At 56.2% G+C, this 27356-nt stretch overlaps 1 protein-coding gene across 2 annotated transcripts; it reads left to right on the top strand.

The window, feature by feature from the left end:
* The first annotated feature begins 592 nt into the window (after positions 1 to 592).
* On the top strand, positions 593 to 27356 carry FAM3D (FAM3 metabolism regulating signaling molecule D). 2 transcript variants are annotated; one of them, XM_070390895.1, is made up of 10 exons: positions 593 to 876; positions 8052 to 8102; positions 9840 to 9947; positions 13915 to 13935; positions 17329 to 17446; positions 18638 to 18696; positions 21427 to 21477; positions 23779 to 23863; positions 24582 to 24708; positions 26920 to 27356. In XM_070390895.1, the coding sequence occupies exons 2-10, from the start codon at positions 8090 to 8092 to the stop codon at positions 27007 to 27009; spliced, it is 672 nt and encodes a 223-aa protein (XP_070246996.1). In that variant the 5' UTR covers positions 593 to 876; positions 8052 to 8089; the 3' UTR covers positions 27010 to 27356. The 2 variants fall into 2 exon arrangements, with proteins under 2 accessions (XP_070246996.1, XP_070246995.1); XM_070390894.1 differs by having other exon boundaries at positions 13912 to 13935.

Raw genomic sequence — 27356 nt, 5'->3', positions numbered from 1 at the left:
ATTCTAGCCCCTACTGGCCTCTCTGTTCTTCCTCCCTCCAGTAACCTCTAATTCCAGGTGCCTCGGCGGTGCCCCAGCAACCACACCACTTTCTCTCTCTCTGTTCCTCACTCCAGGAGGGCCCCTTTTCATCATCCAGGCTCCCTCTCACTCTGGGCTGTCCCTTCCACCCACCCTCCTGTGCTGCCCCACTCCACGCACAGGCTGGATGGGCCTGCGCCCCAGGCTCACCGCCCCCTTCCTCCAGCAGCGCCACCGTGCCCCAGGGCCTCAGCAGGTGACAGCAGCTTCGATAACTCACTTCTCCAATGCCCCCACTTCCTCCCCAGGCCTGGAAGGTGGTCTGCACCGAATTTGTTTTTGGGGGGGCAGGGTTTTGTTGTGTTGTGTTTTGTGTTTTCAGGCAGAGACTGTGGTATATCATTGCCAAGCTGCTCACATCCCCAGCCGAACCTCCTCTGCCAAGGCCAGGGCTCTGTGGGGAGGAGACACTCACCTGGGCCCCAGCCAAGGGGCTCCCTGGCCAGGCGAGACCAGAGACTCATTTCCTGCCAGGGAGCCCTGAGGTTAACTTCCTCCTTCCGGGTGAGGCGTTTAAGAGGGCAGGGAGGGTTTATGGCAGGCCTCTCAGAAGGAGGGCAGCGCCTGGGCAGGCCCAGGAGGAGCTGGCCACGGAAGGTGATCCATGAGCCGCTTCATCCTCCCTCCGGGCCTGCTGCATCCACAGGGCCCGCCGGGAGGCCCCAGCCGCTCCGAGACCGGAAGCCAGACTCTCTGACAGGGTGGTGGTCGCTGGCTCAGGGACCCAAGACCCCAGCTGGACCCTCTAATCTTCTTTCTCCACCGAAGCCGGGCAGCGGGAGCTCGAGCCCTCAGGTAAGGGCAAGACCTCTGGGTCACATTACTGAGGGGAAGGCAAACGAAGGTGGGCGGGTAGCAGATAAGGAGAGAAAGAGGAAAGGAGAGGAGGGAACCACAGCGTGAAAGAGATCTCTGAGGTCAGACTGAGGAAGGTGATTTTATCGGAGGGCCAATTCCAATCGGTTAGTGGAGGGCGGCGACGGGGATGTGAGGCGTTGAGGCTGGGTTCAGGCTCGGTGCAAAGTGTGCCATGCCGTGATTAATTAGCGGCGTCTGCCAAGCTAAGGGCCCAAGAATGAGGTGGGGCTTGCAAGCCAGGGATCTGATAACCCACATGGCAGGCTTTTTTCCTTAACCACCGTAACCACAGAGGCCCTTGGATATTTCTTCATTCGTTCACTCATCTAGTCACTTAAAAAAAACACACTTGACCTTCAACTATGAGCCACACAAATATTTGAAGAATGAATGAAGTAAGAAGGAATGTTGTTCTTTGGGCCCAACTCTCATTTTTCTCAAAAAATCATGGTCTGAAAAGTTACAACAAAGGTTCATGGTCTTGAGGCGTTTTCTAGCCATGTGATGTCAGACTAACCCCTTCCTTTGATTAAGACTCAATTTTCTCATCTGTAAAATGGGAGTGATCATCCGGATATCCCCTCTTAATCCCTGTAGTTCTCACTGGCATCTAAGATAATAATCACTAAAAGCCTATACTAGCCAGGCTCTGTGTAAGAGCTCTCTGTATAATAACACCTCCAATCGTCATGTCACCTCTCTGAGGAAGGCACCATTACTACTCCCATTTTGCAGGTGGGAAAGCAAGGCCCTGGGAGATTAAACAGTTTTCCCGGGGCCGTGCTCTGCTGCAGTGTGCTCTGTGACACAGCTGATGCTACCTCCGCGGCTGGAAGAGGGCTGCTGCAGGCGCCTCTTCCCAGACAATCCCTTCAATGAGCAGTTCAGCCTACATATCAGACAAGCAAGGATTCGATTATTAAAAAGACAAGGGAGCAAAGCAGACGTGGTCCTAGCCTGGAAGTGAAACAACTTGTACAGGTGGTCATTTCAAACCAGTTTTGAGAGGAGCCATAGAGGAGACAGCCCAGGAATCAGGACAGACTTCTCTGCGATTACATTTTCAGGGGAATGCTACCAGGGGTAAGAGAGCAGGATGGGTGAGCACTTGGCACATGGCAGAATCCAGGAGGAGGGGGAGAGGGAGGAGAGGGAGGAGAACTCTGCAGAGGAGGCTGGAGCTGGTGGTTGGAGGTGAGGTAGCAGCGAGGTGGCCACTCCCAGGCCAAGCACGGCTATGGGGAGGATTTGGGCTTTGCCCATTGTTGGCTCCAGCTTGTCCATCTGTCTGTCTGCTCTAGTGCATCTGCCAGCCCCCATACAGGCTGTCCACTGCCCACCTCAGGCCAGGCCAGGCCAGCCAGTATTAGACAGGCTGGTCTCATCTGAGGAGGAGCAGCTGCCATTGGGGTCTGTCCTATCATTATCCTTTACACGCCTCCTTCTGAGCCCAACTCCATGTGTACACACTGGCCCAGCAGCTCTGATCCAATAGAAAATTGGGAGTCTACAGGGCCAAGGGGTCCTTCCTGGGGTGGGGGACGCTTGAGGCCACGGTTTTCCAACATGTTGGGCTGGGCAGCTCCTCCTCAGATGAGACCAACCCCTGTCTAACATTGGCAGGCCCAGCACAGCTGCTGGTGGGCAGTGCCCACAGGGCAGGCCTCTGTGAGCAAGAGGTGGAACGTCCTCATCAGATAGACCTGGGCTGCCTGGCCACCCTGGAGCCAGAAATGGGGCCAGCCCTACCCACCTGCTGATGGTGTGAGGGCAAGCATTAGAAGAAGGGAGCATGGATGCTGGACAGTGACCAAAGTAACAGATGGCCACCACCCCTAGCTCCAACCACCCCTACTTCATTTAACTAGTTACGACGGTAACGAATAGCAGCGCTGCCTACTGGCATCTACTTGGATGAGTCACTTTCTACTTGGGCAAGTCACTTAACCTCTCTAAGCCCAATTTCTTCCTGGGCAAAGGGCAGTTAATAAAACAATCTGCCTCACAAGATTGTTGGGAAGATTAAATGAAAGGACACCGGGCTCAAAATGGACAGACTAACAACAATAATACTTAGTGGATCATTCTTATGATTATTAGTAAGATTCTGTCTCCTCCCGAGATCTCTGGATCCCATAGCAGCTCCCCAGGGAAGACTTCTCTCCCAGTGTCTCCCCAGACCTGGCCTTGGTGAATCCAAGCAGCCACGGCCCAGCTGCCTCTGCGGGAAGGAATAAACCTACCCACCGGGTCTGAAGTGCATTTCCTCACGTCGACCTGCCGGAGTGATTCAGACAGGCCACCAGCGGGCCTGCTGGGTCAGGGCGAACCAGAGGCTCCAGGCAGCCCCACCCTGGTCCAATCAGTCCTCTCTGGTGACTCACAGCCAGGCTCTCAGCAAAGAGGCACAAACTGAAGACGCCCAGCAGCCTCAGGTCTCCCCATCCCCCCAACACTAGGGGGAAGGGGCTGCATGATGGACCAGACAGCCTCCCCCTTCCTCCCGCTGCTCTGTCAGAGCCTGGAGAAGCCCATTCCCCTCTGGGCACACTTTTCTCTCATCCTGGAGGGATTTCTGCCTCCTTAGCGGGGAGCAGGGGGCAGGGGCAGAGGGCACATCCCCACGGGGCAGAGCAAGGGGCCTGCTTGCTGAGCGGTCAGGAGCGCTTCCTCAGAACAGTATTCTTTGGGCGCATTCTCTCATTTAACCTTCACTGCATTGAAGATTGTGGTGGCTGTGGTCAGACGAGGAAACTGAGGCTGAGAGAGGATTGTGTCCACAGACGGGCCTCCAAAGCCCCCACTCGTAACTGCCATGTTATACAGACACAGTTCCCAAGCCAGAGGCAGCTCTGCAAACCCAAAGGTGCAAATATGGCTCGAGCTGTCCCTCCCTGGGGGCCTCTTGGGGGCAGGCACTGAGCAAAGCACCCTCGGGTGATCATCTGGTCAGTGAACTGGGAGGACAGTCCCCCTGAAAACCCACGTGAGGACAGAGCAGGAAGCTGAGCCCTGCAGAGCAGGGGGGCTGGTGGAGCCTCCCCTTGAGTGAGGAGGGGCAGAAGATTGGGGACTTTCTAATCCAGGGATGGGGGACATCGCATGAGGGCCGCCTAAGGCCCGGGAAATCATTTGATCTGGCCCTGCCAGGCATTGCGGGTGAGTTCATTAAATGTCTGACCAAGCAGAGCAGTCTAATTGTTAGGCTGATAATTCTGTGTGGCCCTTGAATGATGTTATACATACCCTGATGGCCCTTGAAAGAGAAAGGCTCCCCACCGTTGCTCTAATCCCTCCACCGCGGCAGCCCAGCTGACCAACCCCAGGCGGCTGACGCCCAGCAAAGGGAGCAGCAGGGCTCACGCCCACCTCGGGCTAAGAGGGGCCATGCCTGGAATTGGGGTTCACAAACTACAGCCCACAACCAGTTCCTGCCCACCACCTGTTTTGGTAAATAACGTTTGATTAGAACAGGCCGCGTGCATTCGTGTCCACGCTGCTTTCCTGCAGCAATGGCCGAGCTGAGTATTCGTGAATGAGAACAGACTGTCCACCGAGCCCCAGAGCTCTCCCCTCTGGGCCTTCCCAGGACGCTCTGGGGCCCTGGCCTGGAGAAGTAGAACGAGTAACTGGGAATGTGGCTCCCAGGTCCATCTCTGCCTGGGCTTGTCTCTGAGATCCTTTCCTCCTCTGACTCCTCCCAGCCGTGAGGCCTGACCTCTCTGTGCCTCAGTTTCCCCAGACCCCTCACTGAGCTGCTGCAGGATCAACTTAGTGAAGATAAGGCAGGCCTCGCCGCAGTGCCGGTTGTCTCGGTCTGGGGAGCATTTCAGGAATTCTAATAAACGAGGCCTGCGGCCTGAGGCCTCGAGTCTGACATGCTTGCTGGGAACACGGGAGTTCACACGAAGGACCCTCAGAGGAGGATGCGCCTCTGGTTACTTGATTACTGCACACAGGCCTGGGCCTGAAGGCCCGTCTGTCTACCTCAGTGTCAGTCTTTCCTCCCGGGTCCCTCTCCCTCAGACCCTGCCGCTCCCTCCTCGGTTCCCACCCCCACTCCCACGCCTGCGGGACGCCCTTGCCATGACTCCCTGCCCTTGCACCGAGGAACAGCAGGAAGCGGGGGAAGCACCGAGTGCCCCTGCCGTTGGTGACATTTAATCCCCAGCATTTCCAGGGAGGAGGAGGAAAATGCCCGAGCTGGACTATCCCGAGGAGGCGCATGCGACTCCAAGGGCTGAGCAGGTCCTCTGGACTGAGCTCAGCTTCAGAGAAAATGGGGGTCTGGCAAGGAGGAAGCAGCCACTTAGGTGGAGGGAGCAGCCCCCAGCTTATCTGTCTGTTTTTCTTCATTCTTTTCCTTTTCAAGCAGAAAGCCACTCCCCTCCCTCTAACAACAGCTGCTGCACATCCACTGTGGGCCTTTCCCGTCCTGCTTGGTTCTGGGAGGCCATGGCGGAGCTGGAAGGCCCCTTTGTACAGAGGCCTCCGGAAACAGTGGGAGGTTCTGGCTCCCACAGGGCCATTCAGAACTGTCACCAGCGGCCAGGCAGAGAGTTACCAGAGAGCTACCGTGGTGGCATTTTGGTTGCACAGAAACAACAAACATCCGTTGGGAGCCTGCCATGGAGGTGCACCAGCAGGAAGCAGCAGGTGGTGGGGGCTGCCAGCAGGGAGGAGCCCGGTGGAGGCCAGCTGGCCAGCACACCCCATCCCGGCAGGTGGCCTCCCTGCCCCACACCCCTTTCCCACCAGGTGACTAGCAGCACCCTCATTTCACAAAGCCCACCCTCTTCCCCAAGGTCGCAGGCCCTTTACCGCCTGATTCTCTCAGGCCCGAAACCACACGAAGTGGCCCGCTGCTCGGCCCGCTGCTCAGTCCTTGCATTCGCACCCGCTGGCGCGACTGGTCTGCAGCAGGAGGTGGCGTGTGTAAAGGCTGAGAAAGGGACTCCAGCAGCCCCACTTACTGATGCCTAGCTTCGCATTATCAGGAGAAAACAGCCTCCCTCCCCAGTTCCCATAAACCCATCCAAGGAACAACTCTGATGGGCCTTGCTTGGCTCACATGCTCCTTCCTGATCCACTCACAAGAACACTCGATGCTTTGGTTGGCCCAGCCCCTTCAGACAGGATCAGGGCACCGTGATGAATGTCCCCTCATCCAAGAGCACAGGTCTCCCAAGGAAGACTTCCCAGAGGAAGCAACTTCTATGCTGAGACCCGCAGGACAAGTAGGAGTGTCCCAGGCAAAGAGGCCGGAGAACAGTGTTCAGACCGCGGGCCCAGCAATGCAGAGGCCCAGGCTGCTCCAGAGAGCGTCTGGCTCACAGCCGTATCCCCCGCGCCTACGGCACAGCCTGCGGTCCCACCCGTGCTCAGAGAATGCTTCGGGAATGAAATCCAAAATTGGCTGTGTGGCCTTGGACAAGTCACTTGCCCTCCCTGAACTTCAGCTTCCTTCTCTAGCTGGTAGCTTAATCATCCTAACCTCCTAAGACAGTGGTTCTCAACCTTCTGGCCCTTTAAATACAGTTCCTCATGTTGTGACCCAACCATAAAATTGTCATTGCCTTTGTCGTTGCTGTTGTTTAAATATCAACAACAGACCCAGCCCACCTGTCTCAGTGCCAGGTCCCTGGCTCATATCTGGATCCTTGGCGGTTGGGCTTCAGACACGATTTCTGTTGAGATAGATTCTTAGGGAGAAGAAGATTCTGGGGGGGTTGGGAGTCGGGCAGAGCGGTGGGAGCCAGTCGCTGCTGTCAGAGGCCCTCAGAGGCCCTGGGCTGGCTGTGGGGAGGCCCAGACCTGGGACAGTGGTCGCCAGCCCACCATCTCCAGAGTCCTGCTGGAGGTCAAAGCTGCCGAATCGCTGGTAACTGCCCAGGCTCTGGGGGTCGGCATGGGGCGAGGTGGGCCCAAGGATGGCCCTCCCCTTGCCCAAGACTCAAAAGGGGAGGGAACTTCTATTTCAACTCTCCTCTCAGACAAATATCACTGGTGGAGGGACCCTGTGGGGATGGGGTGGTCAGACACCTGCATTCAGGCAAATCCACGTCTCCTCTTGAGATTATACAAACTCCACCGTCCTGGCTCGACCCTCCAGGGCCTTCTAGATGAGAAAGCGGAGTGGTCACCTGGCCCCACCCACAGAGATTTTGTACAAGTTAACTTTCTGAAATTCAAGTGACCAACTCCCTCCCCGACCCCAAACCCTGATATAAAACTGTATTATCTCTTGAATGTTCTTAGGGGTGACCTATATAGTCCAGGAGCTTCGGCACCTGGATATGAGGCTCAAAAGACATTCTGTGGGGTCCCCTGTGCATGAAGGAGTTAGGATAACTGGGGCGGACAGGAGGGAAGGACAGGGGCAGGGTCAGACAGAAGGGAGAGGGATAGGCAGATGAATGGACAGACATGGATATTCCACAGGGAGCATGCACAGAGACAGACTGGAGAGACAAGGGGAGAGGGAGAGGGAGAGACAGAGACAGGGGTCTGACCCTTGCAAACTGAGCTGAGCAACCCTGAGCTTAGCCATGGTGAGTCCTAGCTACTCGCCCAAAAATGCAGGCTGTGAGGATTAAAGCAGGTGATACACGAACAGCGCAAATGCGCCTGCAATATGTGGGCCCTGGTTGCTCTTCATTTGCTACATCAGCAAAGATCCCTGGTGGTTTCCATGGGGCTTGCTAGCTCACGTCTCTCCACTGACTAAATGGATGGTCAGGTGAACAAAAGGATGCATGGATGGGTGGATGGATGGATGGGTGGATGGGTGGATGGGTAGATGGATGGATGGGGAACTAAATCAATTCTCCAAGAGATGGTGGCTGGCAGACTGCACCTTACTCCACTTTCTAATCTCTACATGTGAAAAAGCCATGTTGAATATCAAATCCCAGTGAAGGAGAGGTGGAGGCAGAGAGGGAAGAAAGAAAACCGCTGCTCTGTCCATGTGGCAGATGGTGAGGAACCAAACTGAAGGGACGGTGGCCTCACTGAGAGGCCCCGGGCCCTAACCTTCTTCACTCTCAGACCCCTTCTCACCCGCGTGGAGGAGCCAAGCTCCGGTTTCCCATTCGATTTTCTTCTCTCCACAGGCCACCGCTGAGCCCAAGCCGCTCCTCGCCGGGACAGGATGAGGCCATCAGGTAGGACCCAGAATGAGGACTCTAGGGCTCAGGGTTGGGGCCGAGGTTGGTTTGAAATCCTTTTTCTGTCAGCGGTGTCTGCTGTTCTGGACCCAGAGGGCATTTGACTGTATCTTTGTCAAGTGGTCAGGCCAGAAGTCCAGGAGGAAACCAGTCCAGGGTTAGCCTGGGGAGTGGAGGAGGCAACTTTGCCTCCAGGTGGAAGGGCTAGGAAACCTTTGGCGCCGGGACCCCAATGCGGCCGGGATCATGGGGAGTCCTCCTCTTGGAAACCCCTGACCCTGATTGGAAATTAGGGACAAAATATTTGCTCCAAGGAAAGCTCTTCCAGAATCCTCATACCATCGGGCCGGGCATGAAGAGAACTTTGCCTTCTAGTCTATGCCCTCATTTGGACAGATAGAGAAACTGAGGCACTGACTAGGAAGTGAACACAGTTCCCTGACATCCCACAACAGCTGTGAGGGAGTTGAGTTTCAAAGTCAATTTACTGGCCTGGGTTCAAATCCCACCCCCAACACTTACTAACCACGTGACCACCTCCCTGAGCCTCCGTTTCCTCATCTGTAAATAGGAATAATCAGTAGGGTCCAGCACAGGGTTGCTGTGAGGATGAACTGAGATAACGCATGTAAAAGCTGTGTGATCCCTGAGAGAAAATCCCACAAATAGCCGCACTGTGTCCTTGAAGATGAGGGTCCCCACACACCTGCGCTCCACCCCACAGCATCCAGGGGGCCTTCTCGCTCACCCCAAGGAGCTTGGGACCACAGTGCAAGGCCACAGAGCTGAATTCAGGACTGAGGAGAAGCGTGATGCCGAGGAGGGGATGGGGGTGGGGGGTCAGGCAAGGAGCCCGGGCTCTGACCTGGTGGTTGGAGTGGATCGGGAAGCAGCAGCAGCCACCAGAGTCCCTGAGCGGGAGGTGGATTGGGGCCTGCTTCTCACCCTCGTGGAAGAGCAAAGAGCAGGACTGGGAGCTCAGGGTGGCCCATCCTATGTGTGGGTTGGTCCCCAGTGATGGGACGGGGTCGGGCAGCATCTGTCTGTGAGGCAGGGGAGGCCCTCGGTCTGTGTTCCTGTCGAGAGCTGTGGGTGGTTATTGGTGGTGGCTCTCGGGGGACTTGATGGAAAATGTGGGGGACAAACAGCACTCCCCGAGCCACCCTGGAGGCTGCCTAATGGTGACAACAATCACATCTCTCCCAGCAAGCACGGGCTCCGTGGCAAGGATGTCACTATATTCACTCTGTGACTGAGGGACTCCAACTCAGGGGCCCACCTCCATCCGAGGCCGCAGCGGTGGGTGGCTGCCCGCACTGGCCAGGGCCTCCTGATGGCGGTGACGCTCACCTCCAGGCTGTCCGCAGCAGGGCCCGCCTCCTGCCCGCCTGCGGCAGGCTCCCAGGCCTCGCCCCTGGAGCTGCTCTCTCCGGAGGGCTCCAGGAAGGTGTGCTTCTAACTTTCTCTCCCGTGGTCCCACTTGGGGAATGTGGCCCGTCATCATGCAGCACCATCTCACCATTCTCATCATCACGTGGTTCACACGGCTCTCAGCGCGGGGGCCCGGGGGGCCAGCCCACAGTGTGGGTGTGGGTGTGGTGTGACCTACAACGTGGGGTCTCATGACATGGTCTCGCTGTGCGGATCTGGCAAGGACTCGCATGGAGTCTTGCCACGCGGCTTTGCGATGCCGTCCCCTGCTGTGGTCTCATGTCCGGTCTCCTTGCTCTGCAGGACTGTTTCGTCTCCTGGCCTTCATCTTTGTCCTGATCACCTCATTGATCTTCATCCGCAGCTACCTCAGCCTCAGCATGAAAACCATCCGTCTGCCCCGCTGGCTGGGTGAGTGCAGCTCACTGCTGGAGCAAGGCCTGTGGACCAGGGCTGAGGGCCGAGGATCTATCCCTCCCTCCGTCCCTGGGGACCCTGAGACACGACTGAGTGTGGGCTTGCCTTTGGCACCCCAGCCATGGTGGGGTGGGAGGTGAGAGAGGACACCCAAGGCCCTGGCCAGAGCATGTGCCTACTACATCCAGGGCGAGCTTGGAAATGAGACCCAAGAAGGAAGGCAGAGAGCAGGAACGCAAGGAGGGGACGGGGAAGAAAACCGTCTGTGCACTGAGTGGCTGCCACCTGCACTGGCTGTTCCCTCCGCCTGGGACCCTCTTCGCACAGAGCGCCCTGTGGCCAGCTCCTTCTCAGCCTTCAGGTCCTTGCTCAAACGTTACCTCTTCAATGCCTTTCCTGACCACCCAGCTACAGCTGCATTTGTCACCAATGTCATTTATTTGTTTTTCACTTGGTTGTTGTCTGTCTCCACCCTCTGGAGTATAAGCTTCCTGGAGGCAGGGATTTTAGTTTGTGCACATCCATCTCTCTAGCACCTGGTACAGAGCAGATGCTCAGTAAACATTCAATAAGTGAAAGAAAAATGGATGGATACATGGGTGATGTGTGGATGAATGAATGATGGATGGGTGGGTGAATGGATGGGTGGAGGGATGGATGAATGGTAATGGGTGATGGGTGGGTGATGGGTGGAGGGATAGATGAATGATGATGGGTGAATGGATGGAGGGAGGAATGGATGAATGGTGGTGGGTGATGGATGGGTGGTGGGTGGAGGGATGGATGAATGTGGTGGGTGAATGGATGGGTGGAAGGATGAATGGTGGTGGGTGATGGGTGGTGATGGGTGGTGATGGTTGCTAGCGACTTTACATTCATAGTCTCATTTAATCTTCACAAATGCTCCCTAGGGTGATCCATGTTGTGACTGTGGAGTGCACTCATGCTTGACCTCCTGTTGTGGTTTTATGAGTAGTCTGCGAAAACAGAAGCTTCCAAATTCCCCTGTAGATGTCAGAATAGGAATGGGAACCCAAGCCTCCCAGATCCAAATCCTATCAAAGGAAGGAGAGAAAGGGAAGTGATTGATACCTCTGATTTTGTCCTCGTCGAAGACCAAGAGCCCCCTGCAATGGCATAGTCAAACATAATAACGCCCAGGTCAGCCCATGGCTTCACAGCAGCCAGAAGCCAGGCACCTGTCTTTAACACAAGCTCCCCACCGTGGGGTCTCAGATGTTCCTCACCTCATCCACTGGCCAACCACGGTTTATTCCCAGGTCAGGATGGTTTATACAGATGCATGCTGGCCACTGTGTCCCCAGCCCAGGGCACTGCTTTTATAGACTAGAGATTGGCTGGGCTGCACTGATGGCCTTGGAGGAGATGGGCCCAGGTCGATGGTGGAGGCTCAGACAGGAGTCGAGACCAGGGGTGTCCTCTGGAGGAGAGGGCCCCAGCCTGAGGTGGGAGAGGAGACAGTGTTTGAAAGGAGACCCCAGAACTCAACAACCTGGGGTTTGACAAATCAATACCTCCAACCAAAATTACCCAGTGACTATTCTGTTAGGTCCCAGAACCTGAAGTGAGGACCACGCCCCCCCAACCCCCACTCACAGTTTGAGCTGGGGAGACAAATAGACTTAATCACAGAATATACAAAAACAAGAGTGCATGATCCCGAGTCCTGAGAAATGCTCACAGTGGCAGGAAATAGACCAGTGGGGAAAGTGACCATCAAAACCCATTAGCGTTGCCCTCGCCAGTTTGGCTCAGTGGATAGAGTGTTGGCCTGCAGACTGAAGGGTCCCAGGTTAGATTCCGGTCAAGGGTGTGTACCTCAGTTGCAGGCTCAATCCCTGGCCCTGGTTGGGGCGGATGTGGGAGGCAACCATTGATGTGTCTGTTTCACATCGTTTCTCTCTCTCTCTCTCTCTGTCTCTCCCCCTCCCTTCCACTCTGTCTAAAAATCAATGGGAAAATATCCTCAGATGAGGATTAGCAACAACAACAAAAACACATTAGTGTTCGGCACAGGAAGAGGTAACGTTCATTTACTGCAGAGATCCTTAGCGTGGCTGCACAGACCCCACCTCGTAGATAATGCATTAATATAGAAGCACATGTATTACTAGAGCACACACTTATTTTCTAATATTTTATGACATGTTGATATGCATTTGGTTTCCTTTCTAATCCAATCTATTTTGTTTCATGATTTGGTAACTTGCAGTCTGTTACAGTAGGAGGTACTAAGTGTCTCAGAGAAGTGGGAATAAATGTATTCATAGGCTTTCCCAAACCACCACAGGTCCATGGCGCCGAAATCAGGAGACTAAGAACTCCTGGTCTACCTGCAAACTGGGCGGGGCTCTTTCCGATGGGCGTGGCAAAGCCAACTCTAACTGGTTTAAACATAGCGGATGTCTTGTGTCATGTGACTGGGGAGTCCATGGATGACGGGCTTCGGTGTGGCTGGATCTAGGGGCCTCACAAAGCCTCCCGAGTCCCTGTGTCCCTGGGCTCTGCTGGTTGCTACTAAACCTCCTTCCTGGGCAGCCTTCTCTCTCAGGCAGGAGTGATGGCTACCTTCTCTCCAGATGCTCATCTTTCCGCTGGGCTGAGAACTTCTCTCTCCCTCGGGGCCATATACCCGCCCAGGGAAGGGCTGTCCCCGGAATGTAATGTCAGGACTGCTCCCGCCTGGCTCCCAGCCTACTCCTGGAGTCTTGGAGGCAGGGGGAAGGGGGAAGGGACACGCCAGGGTGAACAGCCCCCCGATGACCAAATGGAAAGTGTTTCAATGGGGGCCCCCCCAAAAAGAGTTCCCACCCCTAGGATTTCTGTGGGAGGCCCTGTCCTCTAGGACTCACTGCCAGTATCGTGGGAGACCTCCCGTGGAACCCCTGAAACAACCAGGATTCAGTGTGAATGAGACGTTAGAAAGTGACCACAGCCCCACGCCCGGAGCAGACCGTCAGGGAGTCAGAAAAGGGGCCCTCTGACCTGGCTGACCAACATCAGCCACACGCTCCGGCCGTCACTGAGGCCGGGGCACCAGGCGCCGGGCGGGACCCTCACAGCCTGACCTCACTGGGTGGTCTCCACAGCCTGCGAGGTGGGCGTGGCGGCCTCCATGTGAAGTCAAGGGGAACCCACACCAGGCACACAGCCAGGAGCAGGGCTCCAGCTCCAGGGGGTCTCACAACAGAGCCCGGCTTCTTGTCAACCATGAGAGTCGTGTGTGTGTGTTCATGTGTCCATGAGTGTACATGTGTGCCTGTGTGTTAGTGCATCTGCATGTGTCTATGTGCATGTAAGTATACATGCTTGTGCGTGCATTTATGTGCACGCTTTGTGTGTTTATGTATTTGTGTATCTGTGTGTGCTTGTATGTGTGCACATGTGTATGTGTATGCTCGTGCGTGCATGTTTGTGCGTGTATGTGCATGCTTATGTGTGTGTGCATGTTTGTGTGTGCTTGTGTGTGCATGCGTCTGTGTGTTCATGTGTCCATGAGTGTACATGTGCACCTGTGTGTTAGTGCATCTGCATGTATCTATGTGCATTTATGTATACATGCTTGTGTGTACATGTATGTGTACGCTTTGTATGTTTATGTATTTGTGTGCCTGTGTATCTGTGTGTGCTTGTATGTATGTGCTTATGTGTGTGCACATGTGTATGTGTATGCTTGTGTGTATGTGTGTATGTGTATGCTTGTGTGTGTGTGTGTGTGTGTGTGTGTGTGTGTGTGAAGGGGTGTCAGTGGCAAGTGAGGAAGGACTCCCAGAGGAGATGGGACTTTTAGCTCATTTCCACACCTGCCATGGGAGGGGACTCTGCCCAGCCAGGCCAGCACCACTCTCAATCCCCTCTTCCCACTCCCCAGCCCAACCTCCATCCTGCAGCGGGGCCCTAAGCACTTTCTCACTAAGCAGATTCTTCTTCTCTCCAGCAGGTCCGCCCTCCAAGAAGATCCGTAAGTATCTCCCAGCACCCCTTTGCCTTAGTGAGATGCTCAGGGCCTCTAGCCCCAGCCCTTCAGGTCCCAGAAAAATCTCCTTTCCAGAACCTGCCCGGCTCCCTCCTCCCACAGCCCCGTGTGCCCTCCGACCCCCCGAGCCCTGTGGCAGGGATGGCCCCTTCCCCAGCCCCCCACCCTGCAGTCTGGACATGCCTGTCCCCGCCTCCCCTGTCCCAGCGCCTGGCCCCTGCACTTCTCCCTTGACTCCCCCCACCCACTGGGAGCCCTGAAGAGGGAGGCTGTGCTTATTGTCACCATGGCAACGACCACAAGCTTGGCTCACGGTTCCTGCTTCAAAGTACCATACCAGCACCATGTCAGGGACTACAGAGGCCCCAGAAGGGGGTGCTGATTACCTGTTGGGGTAGAAGTGCCAGTCGAGCCAAGAGCAGTGGGGCAAAGTGTTCTGGGCTCCAGGAGGGCCAGCCCCTGCCCATGGATGGGGTCAGGGAAGGCATCAGGGAGGAGGTGACCTTCAGCTGTGCCTTGTGGAGGGGGGAACAGCCTATGCAAAGGCTTAGAGGCAGAAAGGCTGGGGCTCTCGTGGAGACCTTGGCTGCAAAGTCAAGGACATGAGAGTGGAGAGAGCACTGGGCGGGCAGGAATGCTGGCACCCCAAATGCTGGGCATGCAGATATCTGAACAGCGAGGACCCCAGCCCCCCAGATGGGAAGAGGTGGAGGGAGAGACAGCTATGATGATGATGATGGTGACAATGATCAAGGGCTAATGTATGCCAGACAGTATATTCAGAACGTTACAGACATCGCATGCCACCCTCACCACAATCCTGTGCAGGTGCTGTGACTATCCCCATCTCATAGATGAGGACACTGAGCTCAGAGAGGTGACCTGCACATGGTGGAGTGGGAGTCAAGCTCCCCGTCTGGTCCAAAGCCCACGCTCTCAACGCCTCCTTACAAGAGGCAACACCGCCAGGTCCCTGGTCCCTCCTCTCTCACCCAATACGGTGCTGACCGAGCAGGAAAGCAGCGCCAGGGGTGGGACTGACCTGATTGAGAGGCCTGAGGCCCAGTGCCCTGTGGGATTCCAGAGCAAAGACTGTGAGGATGAACACAGACATTCACCCTGCACCCCCCTCCGCTCCCTGAAGCCTCCGGGGCAGCTTCCAAAGTAGACACAGAGTCACAGTGTCGTGGTGCTGAGCTAGCACTCAGCTGCCGTCTGCTGGGAAGATGGCAAATGCGGGCACACCTGTGCCGCCCACCTTGCCGGCTCCCACGGTGGGCATCACCCACCAATCCCAGCACCTTCCCCTCCAAACCCACAGGCGGCCTCTAAGGTAGACCCACTGGCATGAAGAGGAAACCTGTTAGACCACCCTGAGCTACACCGGTGCCTCCTTTTACAGCTGGCGAAGGGAGGCGGGGAGATCTCTGGCAAGTCGCACAGCAGGTTCTGGGAGCAGCCCAGGCTCCCTGGCCGCACCCTCCAGTGCTCAGCCTCACACCCTGAGCAGCAGCACTAGCTCCCTCGGGGGCTGGGCAGTGGGTGGGGCAGCGCCCAAGCCCAAACCCAGAGAGCAAATCCCCTGCCTCCCAGCGGCTGAGACCCCGGGGCCCCATCCCCTTCGTCCCTCAGCCTGGCCGTGCAGGCTGGACGGTCAAAAAATCAATCCTGGGGAAGCCTGGGAAAGCCGGCCTGTTGGCATCGGTTTATCAGACTCAGCTGCAGTTGATAAGGCTCGGGGGTGGGGGTGGGAGGGGGGAGGTGCCCCGAGACCTGGAACCCCTCTGGTCAAGAGTAAACCAGCCTCTCCGTGACCATGACAGGGCAGGTGTCAGAGGTGGGGCTCCTGGGCTCACGAGAGAAGAGGACCCTCCCAGCCTCATCCACAGGCCCGGGCAGGGGCCGGGCCTCTTTGTGGGGTTCCATCCCCGCTCCGCCCCCTCTCTTCTGAGCTACAGGCCTGGGCACCCACTCTCTCCCGAGCAGCCTCAGGGGTGTCTCTAACCCGGCGCTCACTCTCTGTTGATCACGTCCCCACTGAGCTCTGGTCACACCCTCAGGTGGGTGAGGGGACAGAGAGCCCGGGGCAGGCACTCTGCTCAGATCCCCAGGGCTGCCCGCAGCCCAGGGCGCCCAGGCCCAGCATGTGCCCTGGCGTGGGTGTATTCACTCCCAGAAAGGGGCCTCGCCTCCTCAGAAGAGCCACTGGCGGGCCACTTGCACCTGCGGGCTGTCCCTGCAAAGGGTGCTCTTTCCTGCTTCCCACAGAGGCTCCCTCTAGAGGGCGCTGCTCATCCCACCCACCTCGGGCCTGGGCTCGGCCGCCCAAATGCTCTGTGTGGTCGCCCAACGAATATGTACTGCGTGCCCACCGGTGCCGGGCACAGGAGCCGTTGAAATGATTCCACAAGATAATAAAGAGAGAGCACTTGCCCCGGCCTCGCACACAGCAACCTCCGCGTGTGCCCGCTGCCCTGTGGGGGCTGTGGGTTTGCTGCAAGCACCGGGGGCCGGAGCGGAGGGAGGCTGCCCTGGCACTGCCTTCTCTGCAGGTGGATTTCCCCTCATCCGTGTCCTCCCTGATGGTACCTGCCCCACGTCAGGTGGAGCTAAAACACCCCTTAGCATCAGTCGGAGCCTGCCAGGCTGAGAAGGCGGCAATGTCCCAGCTCGCAGGGCCCCCTGAGGGCTGCGTGGCTCTGCAGCTGTTTGAGGGTCCAACCTACATGTCCCCCCTTCCTCGGCCTCCTGGGTCAGCCCTGGGAGGGCCTTGTGGAGAGGAGGCAGGTCTGAACAGCAGCCCCAATAATCACATCTCCACACAGTGTGTCCTCAGTGGGTTCCAAGGAGCACTAAGCACTGAGTGGGGGGCTGGCACTGCCTACCTGTCCCTGTGGAACCCCAGAGCCCAGCCCACAGTAGGTGCTCAGTAAATGAGTGGGTGATGGTAAGAATAATCAGTAGTTACCTGTGCTCATTTATTCCCCGTGAGAACCCAGCTGGGAAGCCACCATAGTTATCCCATTTCACAGAGCAGGAAGTTGAGGTGCAAGGGGGTTAAAGACTTGCCCAAGGGAACCCACTGGTGAGAGATGCTCTTACCCACCATGCTAGGGCCCCAGGCGGACAACAGGGGCTTCTCTGGAGAAGAGGGAGCTCAACAGGCTGCTGCGGCCCCAGAGGAAGGTTCTGGAGAGAATCTCTTTGTCACGGTGCCTCTGGCATTATCCACACTCATTGCTCCACACGCACTGACCGGGGGCCTGCGCTGAGTGAGGCACTGGGTGGGGCTGGGGCTGTGAGGGGAAGCCCAGAAATGGATTCTGGGGGGTCCTACACACAGCTGCTGCCACCAAGGCTGGTCTGTTCCCTCCCCAGGGGTCGTGAAGGTCAAGTGTGACCTCAGCAAGCCCTGCCCAGACAACTTCTTTGCGTTTAAAATCCTCAGCGGGGCCGCCAACGTCGTGGGCCCCTCCATATGCTTCGAAGGCCACATGTAAGTACCAGAGGGACTCCTGTGTTTCGTTTCCTTTATTGCATTCATCCATCCATTCATTCATTCATTCGCTAATTCAGAGGCTGTGGGTGTAGGCCCTGAGGCCAGTCCACACCTTCCACACACTTCCTTTTACTCCGGGTGGGTGAGTCCCAAATACCAATAACCCTAATAGCTTCCCGGTCTGCCCGCACCTTGCTCAGTGCTCACAGCACCATCTCATCCAGCCCCCAACGCTCCCAGCAGGAGGCTGCAGTTGTCCCCTTTGTAACGATGAGAAAATCGAGGGTCAGTCAGGGTCACGCTAACTGGTGGTGGAGGTAGGACTGGAACTCAGGGCTGTCCAACAGCCGCTTGCTGGGCTTCCCACCAAGGGAGATGCCTCTGAGGAGGATTCAAGATCGGGATCCAGGAGTCGACATCTGGACCCAGGAGGTGCCGGGACTTCCAGGTGCAAGAGAAAGAGCCCAGTGGTTCAGGCCCTGGGATGGCAAGCTCACCCGACGGAAGGAGCCCGAGGCAGGGCTTTCGCCAGGCTCTGAACCTGCTCCACGTGCTCAGGCAAAACAAGGACCTCAGTGGGTAGTTCACGTACCAAAAAGGCCAGAGGCAGTGACTTCAGGGCCAGCTGCATCCAGGGGTTCAAACCACGTCATCAGGGCTCCCTCTCGCACGGTCGTCAGCTCTGCCTTCCTCACCGAAGACAGGCCTCGGCGTGTGGACAGCAGGGGGACCACAGCTGGTCCGCACATGGGCCCCAGCCAGCACCCCACGGGGGAGAGAGCTTTCCATCCGAATTGCCCCGTAAGGGTCCCCAGGGCGCTGGCTGTGCCTGGCCAGCTCTGTGGCCAGAGGCACAGGGTGCTCTGCTGTTTAGGCCTGGGAGGGAGGGTGGCCCTGAGAACCAGTGGCCTGAGATGGAGGCCAGTGCTCCCAAGGACACCACAGACAGGAGTGGGGACCCTGGGCCCTTTTCTCTGAGCAGACTGCTCTGGTCCGGACAAGCCCCGAGTGGCTCCTCGAGAACCCAGCCCACCGCCCGGTCCCGGAGGAAACATGGCCTGAATCCTGCCAGGCACTTCCTGTTGCTCTGCCTCGCACCACGCGGGCGTGTCCGAGTCCCGAGTCCTGGAGCAGTTCATTCCACACCGGGGACCCACTGTCGGGTTTTGTTTTCCTTTTCTTCCTCAGGATCATGAGTCCTGTGAAAGACAACGTGGGCAGAGGCCTGAACATCGCCCTGGTGAACGGTGAGTTGCTGACCACCCCTCAGACAGCCCCCACTGTGGAGGGGGGGTGTGGGGGGCGCTGGGTGCATTCCTTCACTTCCTGCCACATGCCCTGGGTCGTCGAGGTGTCAGGCAGGGAGGCCTGGCGGGCCTGTGGGGACAGAAGGTATGAAAGGCCCTGTCCTGCCGCAGCTCTGGCCGGGCCCTGCCATGTGTGCTTGTCCCAGGAGACATGCTTCTCCCTGGGGTTTAAACCAACACCATGAGGCCATGAGAGACAACGATGGCACATGAGATCATGGCTGGGTGCACACCTTCATTCATTTATATGCTGTGGTGGGCCAAGCCCTGCCCGGAACACTGGGGGCTTGGGGGGGGGGGGGGTCGTCCCTGGCTTCACAGCTCCTGTGGGTGTGCTGTGGAGCCGGAAGCACAGAGCTGGGGCAGGGCCATAGGGGAGGGGAGGTGATGGTCAGCTGCGGCCTGAAGGAGGGGAGGGTGGGGGTCTCTCTGGCTGCACCAGAGACAGGCAGCGGTGGGCGGCGAGGCTGCAGAGGGGTCAGGGCCAGAGGGTGAGGGGCTGTGCGTCCCACTAAAAAGTGTGGCTTGAAGCAGAGGGCAGTGAGCGACCTCAGGAAGGCTTTGAGCAGAGCATGAGGCCCAGCCCTGCATTCCAGAAACTTCTCTCCTACCTGAAGTGGGGGGGCTGGAGGCAGGGAGACCCAGGGGAGGCCCCGTATCACTGACCCTGCTTCTCCAGCAGGCAATGAACGGGAGGCCAATGGCAGGCCAAGCCTGAAACAGGGACACATTTCAGGAGGGGGTTTGTTTATGGGATTCGAGTCGGACCAGGTGGTCTGGCCCAGCCAAGACCCCCCGCTCTGCCTTCAGCTCCTAGATGGGGAACATAGGCCAGTTCCCTGGATCTAAGAGCCACTTCCTGGGACAAAGGGCAGGGCAGGGGGGAAAGGGCACTGTGGGCGCTTAGGAGGGGAAAGGTCAAACTGTGTGTGGCATGTGACCACACTCCCGCACTTGGGATGTGACGGGGTAAGACTGGAACTTCTAGAGGTGCATTTCCCCAGGGGCCTTGCCAGAGCGGGGCCACAGGCAGCCTGACAACTCCCTGGGAGCTGAGGAAGGGTGGGGGCTGGGAGGGTAGGAGGCCAAGAGGTGGGTCTCCCCCAAAGTCTTGAGGAGAAAGCAGCCTGATTGACTCCAGTGGTGGCCCTGCCCAGAGGGAGGGCGTGCAGGCCGCTGGGACTGGTCCCGGAGCCCCTTCAGGCTGCAGAAAATGCTCCGGCCGCAGCTGACCAGGCTGAAACCTGCTGGTGTTCTCTCCCCCCAACTGGGCCTCTGCCCGAGAAGACCTCTCAAAAAGTCTCTGATGACAGGGGCTCAGACTGGGGCCTCCTTCCTCACCCCTCACAAAGTCCAAAGACAAAAACAACTATCAGCAATAGTAAAAGCTAACGTTTAGTGAGCATTTACTATGTGCTCGCTATTCCATTTAACCCATCACCATGCTGGAATGGCACGATGCTGTGTCCCCATGCTCCAGGTGAACGGTGGACGCTCAGAGAGGTTAGGCGACTTGCCCAAGGTTGCACAGCCAATAGCATCATCTAGATTTTAACCCGTATCTGGCTGGCTCCAGGTCTGAATCACTCAACTGAACTACCTCCCTAGACTAGAACTGTCTCCAAGCATGTATGCAGCACCTACTGTATGCCAGCTCTGCGCCAGTCCAAGGAATCAGTCCTCAGGGCCAGGGCCTCCTCTGTACAATGAGCCAGAACAACACAAGGATTGTTAAAGGTTGGTGCTTTGCAACCTTTTAGGAACTGTTCAAACTATATCTCCTCCCCCTGATTCCAAAAAATTCCACAAGTGCACGCGGTCTCAGTTGAACAGGGTCACATGCCCCTTCCAAGGGCCAGGTGAAGTGCCCCAGGGGCTTGGACATCAGTGGCTGGAAGAATCCGGGAGGAGCGGCAATGTGAGCTCCCTCCCCCACCCCACCCTCCACCCAGCGGGAGACCCTTCACTACCAGGGCCCAGCCCACCCTCTTCAGGAATCCTGGACCTCCTGTTGGGTGGTTAGGGGGAAGGACCCCCGGCGAGACTGGAGAGCTGCCATCCCCTCTGCAACATCTCCATCTAGTGGCACCGAGCGAGACTGTACGTTTCCTCCAGAGTGCACGGTTCTCCGTGGGTCTTGGACCCTTTGCAAAACTCACAACACGCAACTGAGATTACTGAGCTCAGGACACCGAGTTCCGTTCAGCAAATCCCTTTCCCTTCAAGAGTCAGAGGACTCCAATTGCAGAGCTCGACGTAGGTGGGAATAAAGATGACAATTGTGGTTCTTTTCATGACTAGTTTGTAGCTAACTTGTATCTTGTGTGCTGACTATCTCCTGTAAAGACATCTTATTTAGTTCCCAAAGCCCATTGTTCAGATGAGGTCAGAATGCTCACGGGTGCATTAGGAAGGGGAAAGGCAGAACACAGACCCAGATCGGTGGAATTCTGTTCGAACCCAGAGACCCTCCTCCATTATATTGTACCACTCACATCAGCCCAGGCGTTACGGAGCATCTTCTTAGTCCCGCATGCTTTCTACGGGACCTGGTTCTGTTCCATTATTATTCTATCTTAGACCTTAGACTAAAAAGTACTCATTTTCCACCAAATGACAGGCAGAACGACACAGTCCAGCAAGTAATCGTTCTGCTCTCTCACCCCTCAGGAACCTCAGGGAAGGTGCTGAGTCAGGCCAGCTTCGACATGTACTCTGGAGGTACGTGGGCTCCTCTGTTGGCAATGAGGTCACGGGTGGGCTGAGCTCCTTCCTGTGGTGAAAGAGCTATCGGGGTGCCGGGGGGGGGGGGCGGGGGGCGGGGGCTGGCTCTTGTTTCCACAGAAGACACCCAGAAGGAGGCGTGGTGGGGGTTCACGCCGCCCTGCGGCCTTTGAAACGTGGTGATCTCAAACAGTGTCAGTGGAGAAGTGAGGTGGGGAAGGGGAAGCAGCCAGCACAGTATGTTATCAAGTGATTGAACACGGCAGGCAACTGGACCTCAGGGGACAGTGTCGAACACACGCCTCAGAGATGTCCCGGTGGGGCCAGGGAGCTGGGGGCTCCCATCCCTCTTTCCGGGGCACTTCCACACTCTGGCCTGGCCCAGGGTGCGAAAGAGAATATGGAGGCCAGAGAAGACCTTCTGGCAAAGACGTACTCGGGCTGGAGTTGCAGGCCAGGCATGTGTGCAGCCAACGGGCTCAGAACGAGGTATAGGGGCCCAGTTTGCTCTGCTAGGTGGGGGTGTTTATTTTAAGGCCACAGGGGTCCTTAGTGGGCGAGGCCTCCTGGGCCCAGAAAGGACAGCTCTGAGGCGCCCGGCTGTCTTTCCGCAGCATCTTCTCTTCTCTCTCTGCGCAGACATGCTTGCTGAGCTTCTCTGTGCACAGGCCACCCCCTAGGAAGTCACAGTCCTCCTTGCCCTGAGCAAAGCCAGGCCCCTGCGCAAATTGCTCCATATCCAGAGAGCTGTCTGCATTATTAGAATTTTCCTTTAAATTGCGTCACTTTTCTAATCTAAATAAACTAGAAGCCTGATGCACGAAATTCGTGCAAGGAGCTCAGCCCCCATCACCACAGCGGCTGCTTCTGCCTCAGCCCCTGCCCGCCACCCCTTGGCCCCCGCCACCACAGCTTCGTCCAGAAGGTCATCTGGAAGGACATCCGGAAGGACATCTGGTCTAATTAGCATATTATGCTTTTATTATTAAAAGGAAATTATGTCATTGCCCTGAGTAGAAAGACATTATTGCTGTTTTGGTCATAAACGTAAGCACAACAGGAACAAATCAGTGTCCTTGAAGGAAGCAGGGAGCTGATGCCCCCGTCGGCCCCAGCCCAGCCCGCGCCGAGGCCTGCCCGGGGTCAGATGCAGCGATTTCACAGTGCAGGGAGGCGATGAAGGTGCAAATGGGATGGGACCCCCTCCTTGATGTGAACTGGGGAGTTGTAGGAGCCTAAGTTCTCCCTCTGTGACCCCAGTTACCTGCAGGCCAGTGGGTGTGCCCTCCAAAGAAATCCAAATCACTAACTCAGGAAGACATATGCGCCCTCAGGTTCACTGCAGCATTGTTTACAACAGCCGAGACAGAGAAGCAACCTAGTGTCCATCAATAGGTAAACAGATCAAGAAGATGTGATTATTACATTGAAATATTTCTCAGTGAAATATTGCTCAGCCATAAAAAAGAATGAAATCTTACTATTTGTGACAACCTGGATGGACCTACAGGATATTATGCCAAATGAAATAAGTCAGACTGAGAAGAATACCGTATGATTTCACTTATGCCAGTATATAGAATCTAAAAACAAACAAGAAACAGACTCACAGACACAAAGAAAAGCTGATGGTTTTCGGGGGGGGGGGGGGGGGGCGGGGGCGGGGGCAGAGGAGGAGGTAGGGAGGGATAGGATGGCTGAAAATGGTGCCAGGAAATAAGTTTATAACTTCTAGTTATAAAATAAGTAAGTCACAGGGGTGCAATGCACAGCTCAGAGAATATAGTCAATAATATTGTAGTAACTTTGTATGGTGACAAATGGTTACTTACTACTTATCGTGGTATCACTTCATAAGGTATATAAATGTCAAATCACTGTGTTGTACAGGTGAAACTAATATAATATTATATGTTAACTATACTTATTTTAAAAAATTAAGTCAGTCCAGACAAGCTAGGCTCTTAGCCACTGTAGAAGGGGGTGTTGGGGGTGTCCAAAGAGCCACGAGTTCCTGAGAGTCGACTGAACTCTGTCCCCCAGTGGAAGTCCCCAGGCCCTTCCACCAGTAGTTCTCTCCCCAGCTGCACATCAGAATCGCCCGGGAACATGCAAATTCCATAACCGGGGCCCAGACCACCTGAGCGAGGGCGCCCTCACCCCTCCTGGCGGGAGCACCACCCAGGAGGCCGCCTCCCGCTGGGCCCTCAGCTGCCCGGGCCACTTCTGGGTCATCAGGACGGTAGGTGGGAGTGAGAATGGCTAGCGGTCTTTCCCTTGTTTTCCTTGCTCCCCCAGACCCTGAGCTCCTGGTGAAATTCCTTAAAGCAGTTCCAGAGGACGTGCTGGTGCTAGTGGCCTCCTACGATGACCCGGGGACCAAGTAAGTGGGGACCTCCACCTGCTGGGGGGAAGGGAGCCAAAACCTCCCTGCCCTTTCTCTCCCCCCACCAGCCCCGTCTTCTGGCAACTTCTCCTAAGGAAATAGCCAGACAAGCGCATAGAGATGTTCTACGAAGTTCATTGCAGCCTTGGGTACAACCGTGACGAACGGGACACATAGTTACAGAAATCATGACATGTGGTGACATATGACAGGTTTCTATAAATACCTAGGAGGCTATACTGCATCAAAGATGGTGATGTAGAAAACAGCTAAGGACATGGAGGAACACTCATCCTTTCGTGTTTTTTACTTTATGTTTGATTGCATTCAACACTGTTTTGTCTTAGCTTCGGGAGTTCATCCCTGAGTATTAAGTAGGGGGGAAAGCTGGTTACAGAAGAGTTGGTATAATCCCCCAATACATGGGGGAAAGGACATGAAGGAAATACATTAAAATTTTACAATGGTGGTGTCAAGAGGGTGAGGCTGTAAGTCATTTTTGTTACTTTGTGATGTTCCATATTTTCCAAACGAACACGGATTGCATTTGTAAACAGAAGCCAACCGTTCTAACACCTCCCAGCTCCCCCAGGGGCCTTCGGGGAGGAGTCCCGCCCGGCCCAGCCCCACCCCGCCCCCCCTGCTTCTCCTGGCCACTGGCCTCCTGTGCTCCCCCTTCTCCGGGCCGCGCTGACGCCCTCTCTGTCCTCTGCAGGATGAATGATGAACTCCGGAAGCTCTTCACCAACTTGGGCAGCTCCTACGTGAAGCAGCTGGGCTTCCGGGACAGCTGGGTCTTCCTGGGGGCCAGAGACATCAGTAACAAAAGCCCCTTTGAGCAGGTGGGTTCCTGGCGACTCCCGTCCCAAGGAGTGAGGGGCAGGGCCTGGATGGATGGACAGGCTGGGGTGGCTTGGGAAGGACACACAGGGTAGTGTGGGGAGGGCCACTGGGCTGTCATCCATCCCAGAGGTCAGGGTGGCCTGATGGGCTCACCCCAGAAGGACGTGGTCTGGGCCATTTTGCCAGGATATATATAAATTCCTAGGCACGTGGATGAGCACCAACGAGGAGGGGGAGGAGAAAAGAAGGGTACCAGGCAAGTGAGGCCTGGAAGAAAGAGAAATGGGTGGAGAGACGCAGTCTGCCTGGTGGGGGGAGGGGAGCCCAGCACAGGGGTCAGGATGCCTGGCTTCGGGTCCCCCCTTAGCCAAGCCCCTCCTCCCAGGCCTCAGTCTCCCCACCTGTGAAGGGGAGGGTTTGGACCAGGGGAGCCTGAGGCCCCTTCTGAGTTGCCTATGGACAGGGAACCTTGCACCAATTAGGGGACTCGGGGGAGCCCACCTGAGTATGTGGGAGGAGTCAGGAGGGGTCCCCCATAAAGGATCCACGGTTACTTCCTGGGGTGGCCCAAGGAGAGGGGGTCAGGGAGGCCCCCAGAGGTGGAGTTTAAGGAGCGCTCATAGGAAGGGGGGGTCAACAGAGGGGGGAGCCCAGGGAAATGCTTCATCTTCTCCCCTTGTCCAAGGCATCCCCATCTGTGCATCCCCTGCCCAGACAACTCTGAAACCTGAGGGACTGGCTAGGCCTTCCCGGCAGTGATGAGAACGCTCAGCTCTGCCCAGCTCCAAGACCGGGGGCTGCAGGTTTTTGCCTTGTCTGGAAAATGGGGGCCTGGTTCATAGGCATCTGCTTCTAAGAGAATGTATCCTAATTAGAAATTACTTTTTAAAAATAAGAAATAATACAAAGTAGCTGGAGGTGAAAAGGAGAAGAGCCTCTATTATACCGTCTGGGTGGAAGACATAGGAGCCAGGAGCCAGGGTCCCCAGAACATCCCTGTGGGAGGTACCTGGCGGGGGGGAGGGGGGGGGCGGGGGGGCGGGCGCGGGGTGGTGGGAGGACTTTCTAGGAAGATGCAGGGCAGGTGCTGTTCTTCCTTAAAGCACAGCTTCTAGATAAGGGGTGGGCAAACTTTTTGACTCGAGGACCACAATGGGTTCTTAAACTGGACCGGAGGGCCGGAACAAAAGCATGGATGGAGTGTTTGTGTGAACTAATATAAATTCAAAGTAAACATCATTACATAAAAGGGTATGGTCTTTTTTTTTTTTTTTTTTAGTTTTATTCATTTCAAATGGGCCGGATCCGGCCCGCGGGCCATAGTTTGCCCACGGCTGTTCTAGACCCATCCAGACTGGGCCGAGACAGCAAAGAGGGAGAGTCAGTGCCATCCTTTCCCTGAAATTTATGATCAGCTGACTGAGACCCATCGCCCAAAAATGAACCAAAGACCATGATGGATGAAAGCCACCGTGTCATTCGATCCCACGCCTGGGACCTGGGTTTTAGAGGAGCAGCACCTAGAGTCTGTTCCTTCCTCCTGAGGGTCAGCCACAGTTATTCCAACCGTAGATTGTGCCATTTACGGTTTTTCTTGCAAAAACTAAGCCCGGGCATTTAGAACACAATCTTAACTGACTGCATCCCCTTGGCGCACGTATCATTTATGTGAATTAATAGTACACCGTGGCTCCACCGCGTACCAGCAGGGTGGCCATAAGCAGTTACTTGGGCCCCATGTGCCTCAGTTTCCCCATCTGTGTCACGGGATGATAATAGTATGCACTTCTTAGGGCTACGGTCAGGATTAACTGCATAAGACACTTTGTGCCTGGCATAGAGCAAGCATTTAATAATTGCTAGGGTGCATTATTATTGTTGTTGCTGTTGTTATTTTGGATGTTCCAGAGAGGCTGATGGAGAGGGCCTAAACTCTGCACCCAACCCCCACTCTTGGTGTCCCCACCACCACCCCATGACAGTCAGTGACTAGGCTCTGATCCCATCTCTGAAATCTTGGGCAAGCTGCATTCCCTCTGGGGCTCAGTCTGTGAAATGGGCTAGTAACACCCAGCCCCGTCCACCAGGGGGCAGTGGTGAGAATGAAGTAAGTGAAAGCATTTAGGTTTTAAAGCACCAGGTCAATGCAGGTGTGAGTTCTGAGCAGCCTCCCACTCTATCGCTGTTTCTCCCTCTTCTCTCCTCTCTAGTACTTAAAGAACATCCCCGACACGAACAAATACGAGGGCTGGCCGGAGCTGCTGGAGATGGAGGGCTGTGTGCCCCGGAAGGTGTTTTAGGGCTGCGGCTCCTCCTGGCAGCCGCCAGCGGGACTGGATGGAGCTGAAGGACAGCGGGCAGCGGGCAGCAGGCAGCGCAGGGTGAGGCCGGCCGAGCAGCATGAAGGTGCTGAGGATCCCCGCCCTCTCTGCAGCTTCCCCTCCGGGCGAACGCAAGCTCCGATGGGCGATGGACGATGGGCGGAGGCAGCTGTCCCGCCTGGAGGTGGCCAGCCCCGGAGGGTCCCTTCAGAGCTGCTGTCAGTGGAGAGAACAGGTGCTTTCCCTCGAGAACTCTGACCGTTCCCCCAAGAGAGGGCGGACTGCCCGCCCGGGCAGAATTAAATTGTATTTTTGCTCACCTTGAA

Source organism: Myotis yumanensis, unplaced genomic scaffold (assembly GCF_028538775.1).
Source record: "Myotis yumanensis isolate MYYU_CA2020_CCGP unplaced genomic scaffold, mMyoYum1.0.hap1 SCAF_14, whole genome shotgun sequence".
NCBI classification, from domain to species: Eukaryota; Metazoa; Chordata; class Mammalia; order Chiroptera; family Vespertilionidae; genus Myotis; species Myotis yumanensis.
Note: the sequence above shows the minus strand (reverse complement) of the source record. Positions and strands in the feature narration are given on the sequence as shown.

Coding starts and splice junctions, on each gene's coding strand:
- FAM3D (XM_070390894.1), top strand. Junction 17,447..18,637: donor ATATGCTTCGAAGGCCACAT/GTAAGTACCAGA, acceptor TTTCTTCCTCAG/GATCATGAGTCCTGTGAAAG. Junction 24,709..26,919: donor ACAAAAGCCCCTTTGAGCAG/GTGGGTTCCTGG, acceptor TCTCCTCTCTAG/TACTTAAAGAACATCCCCGA.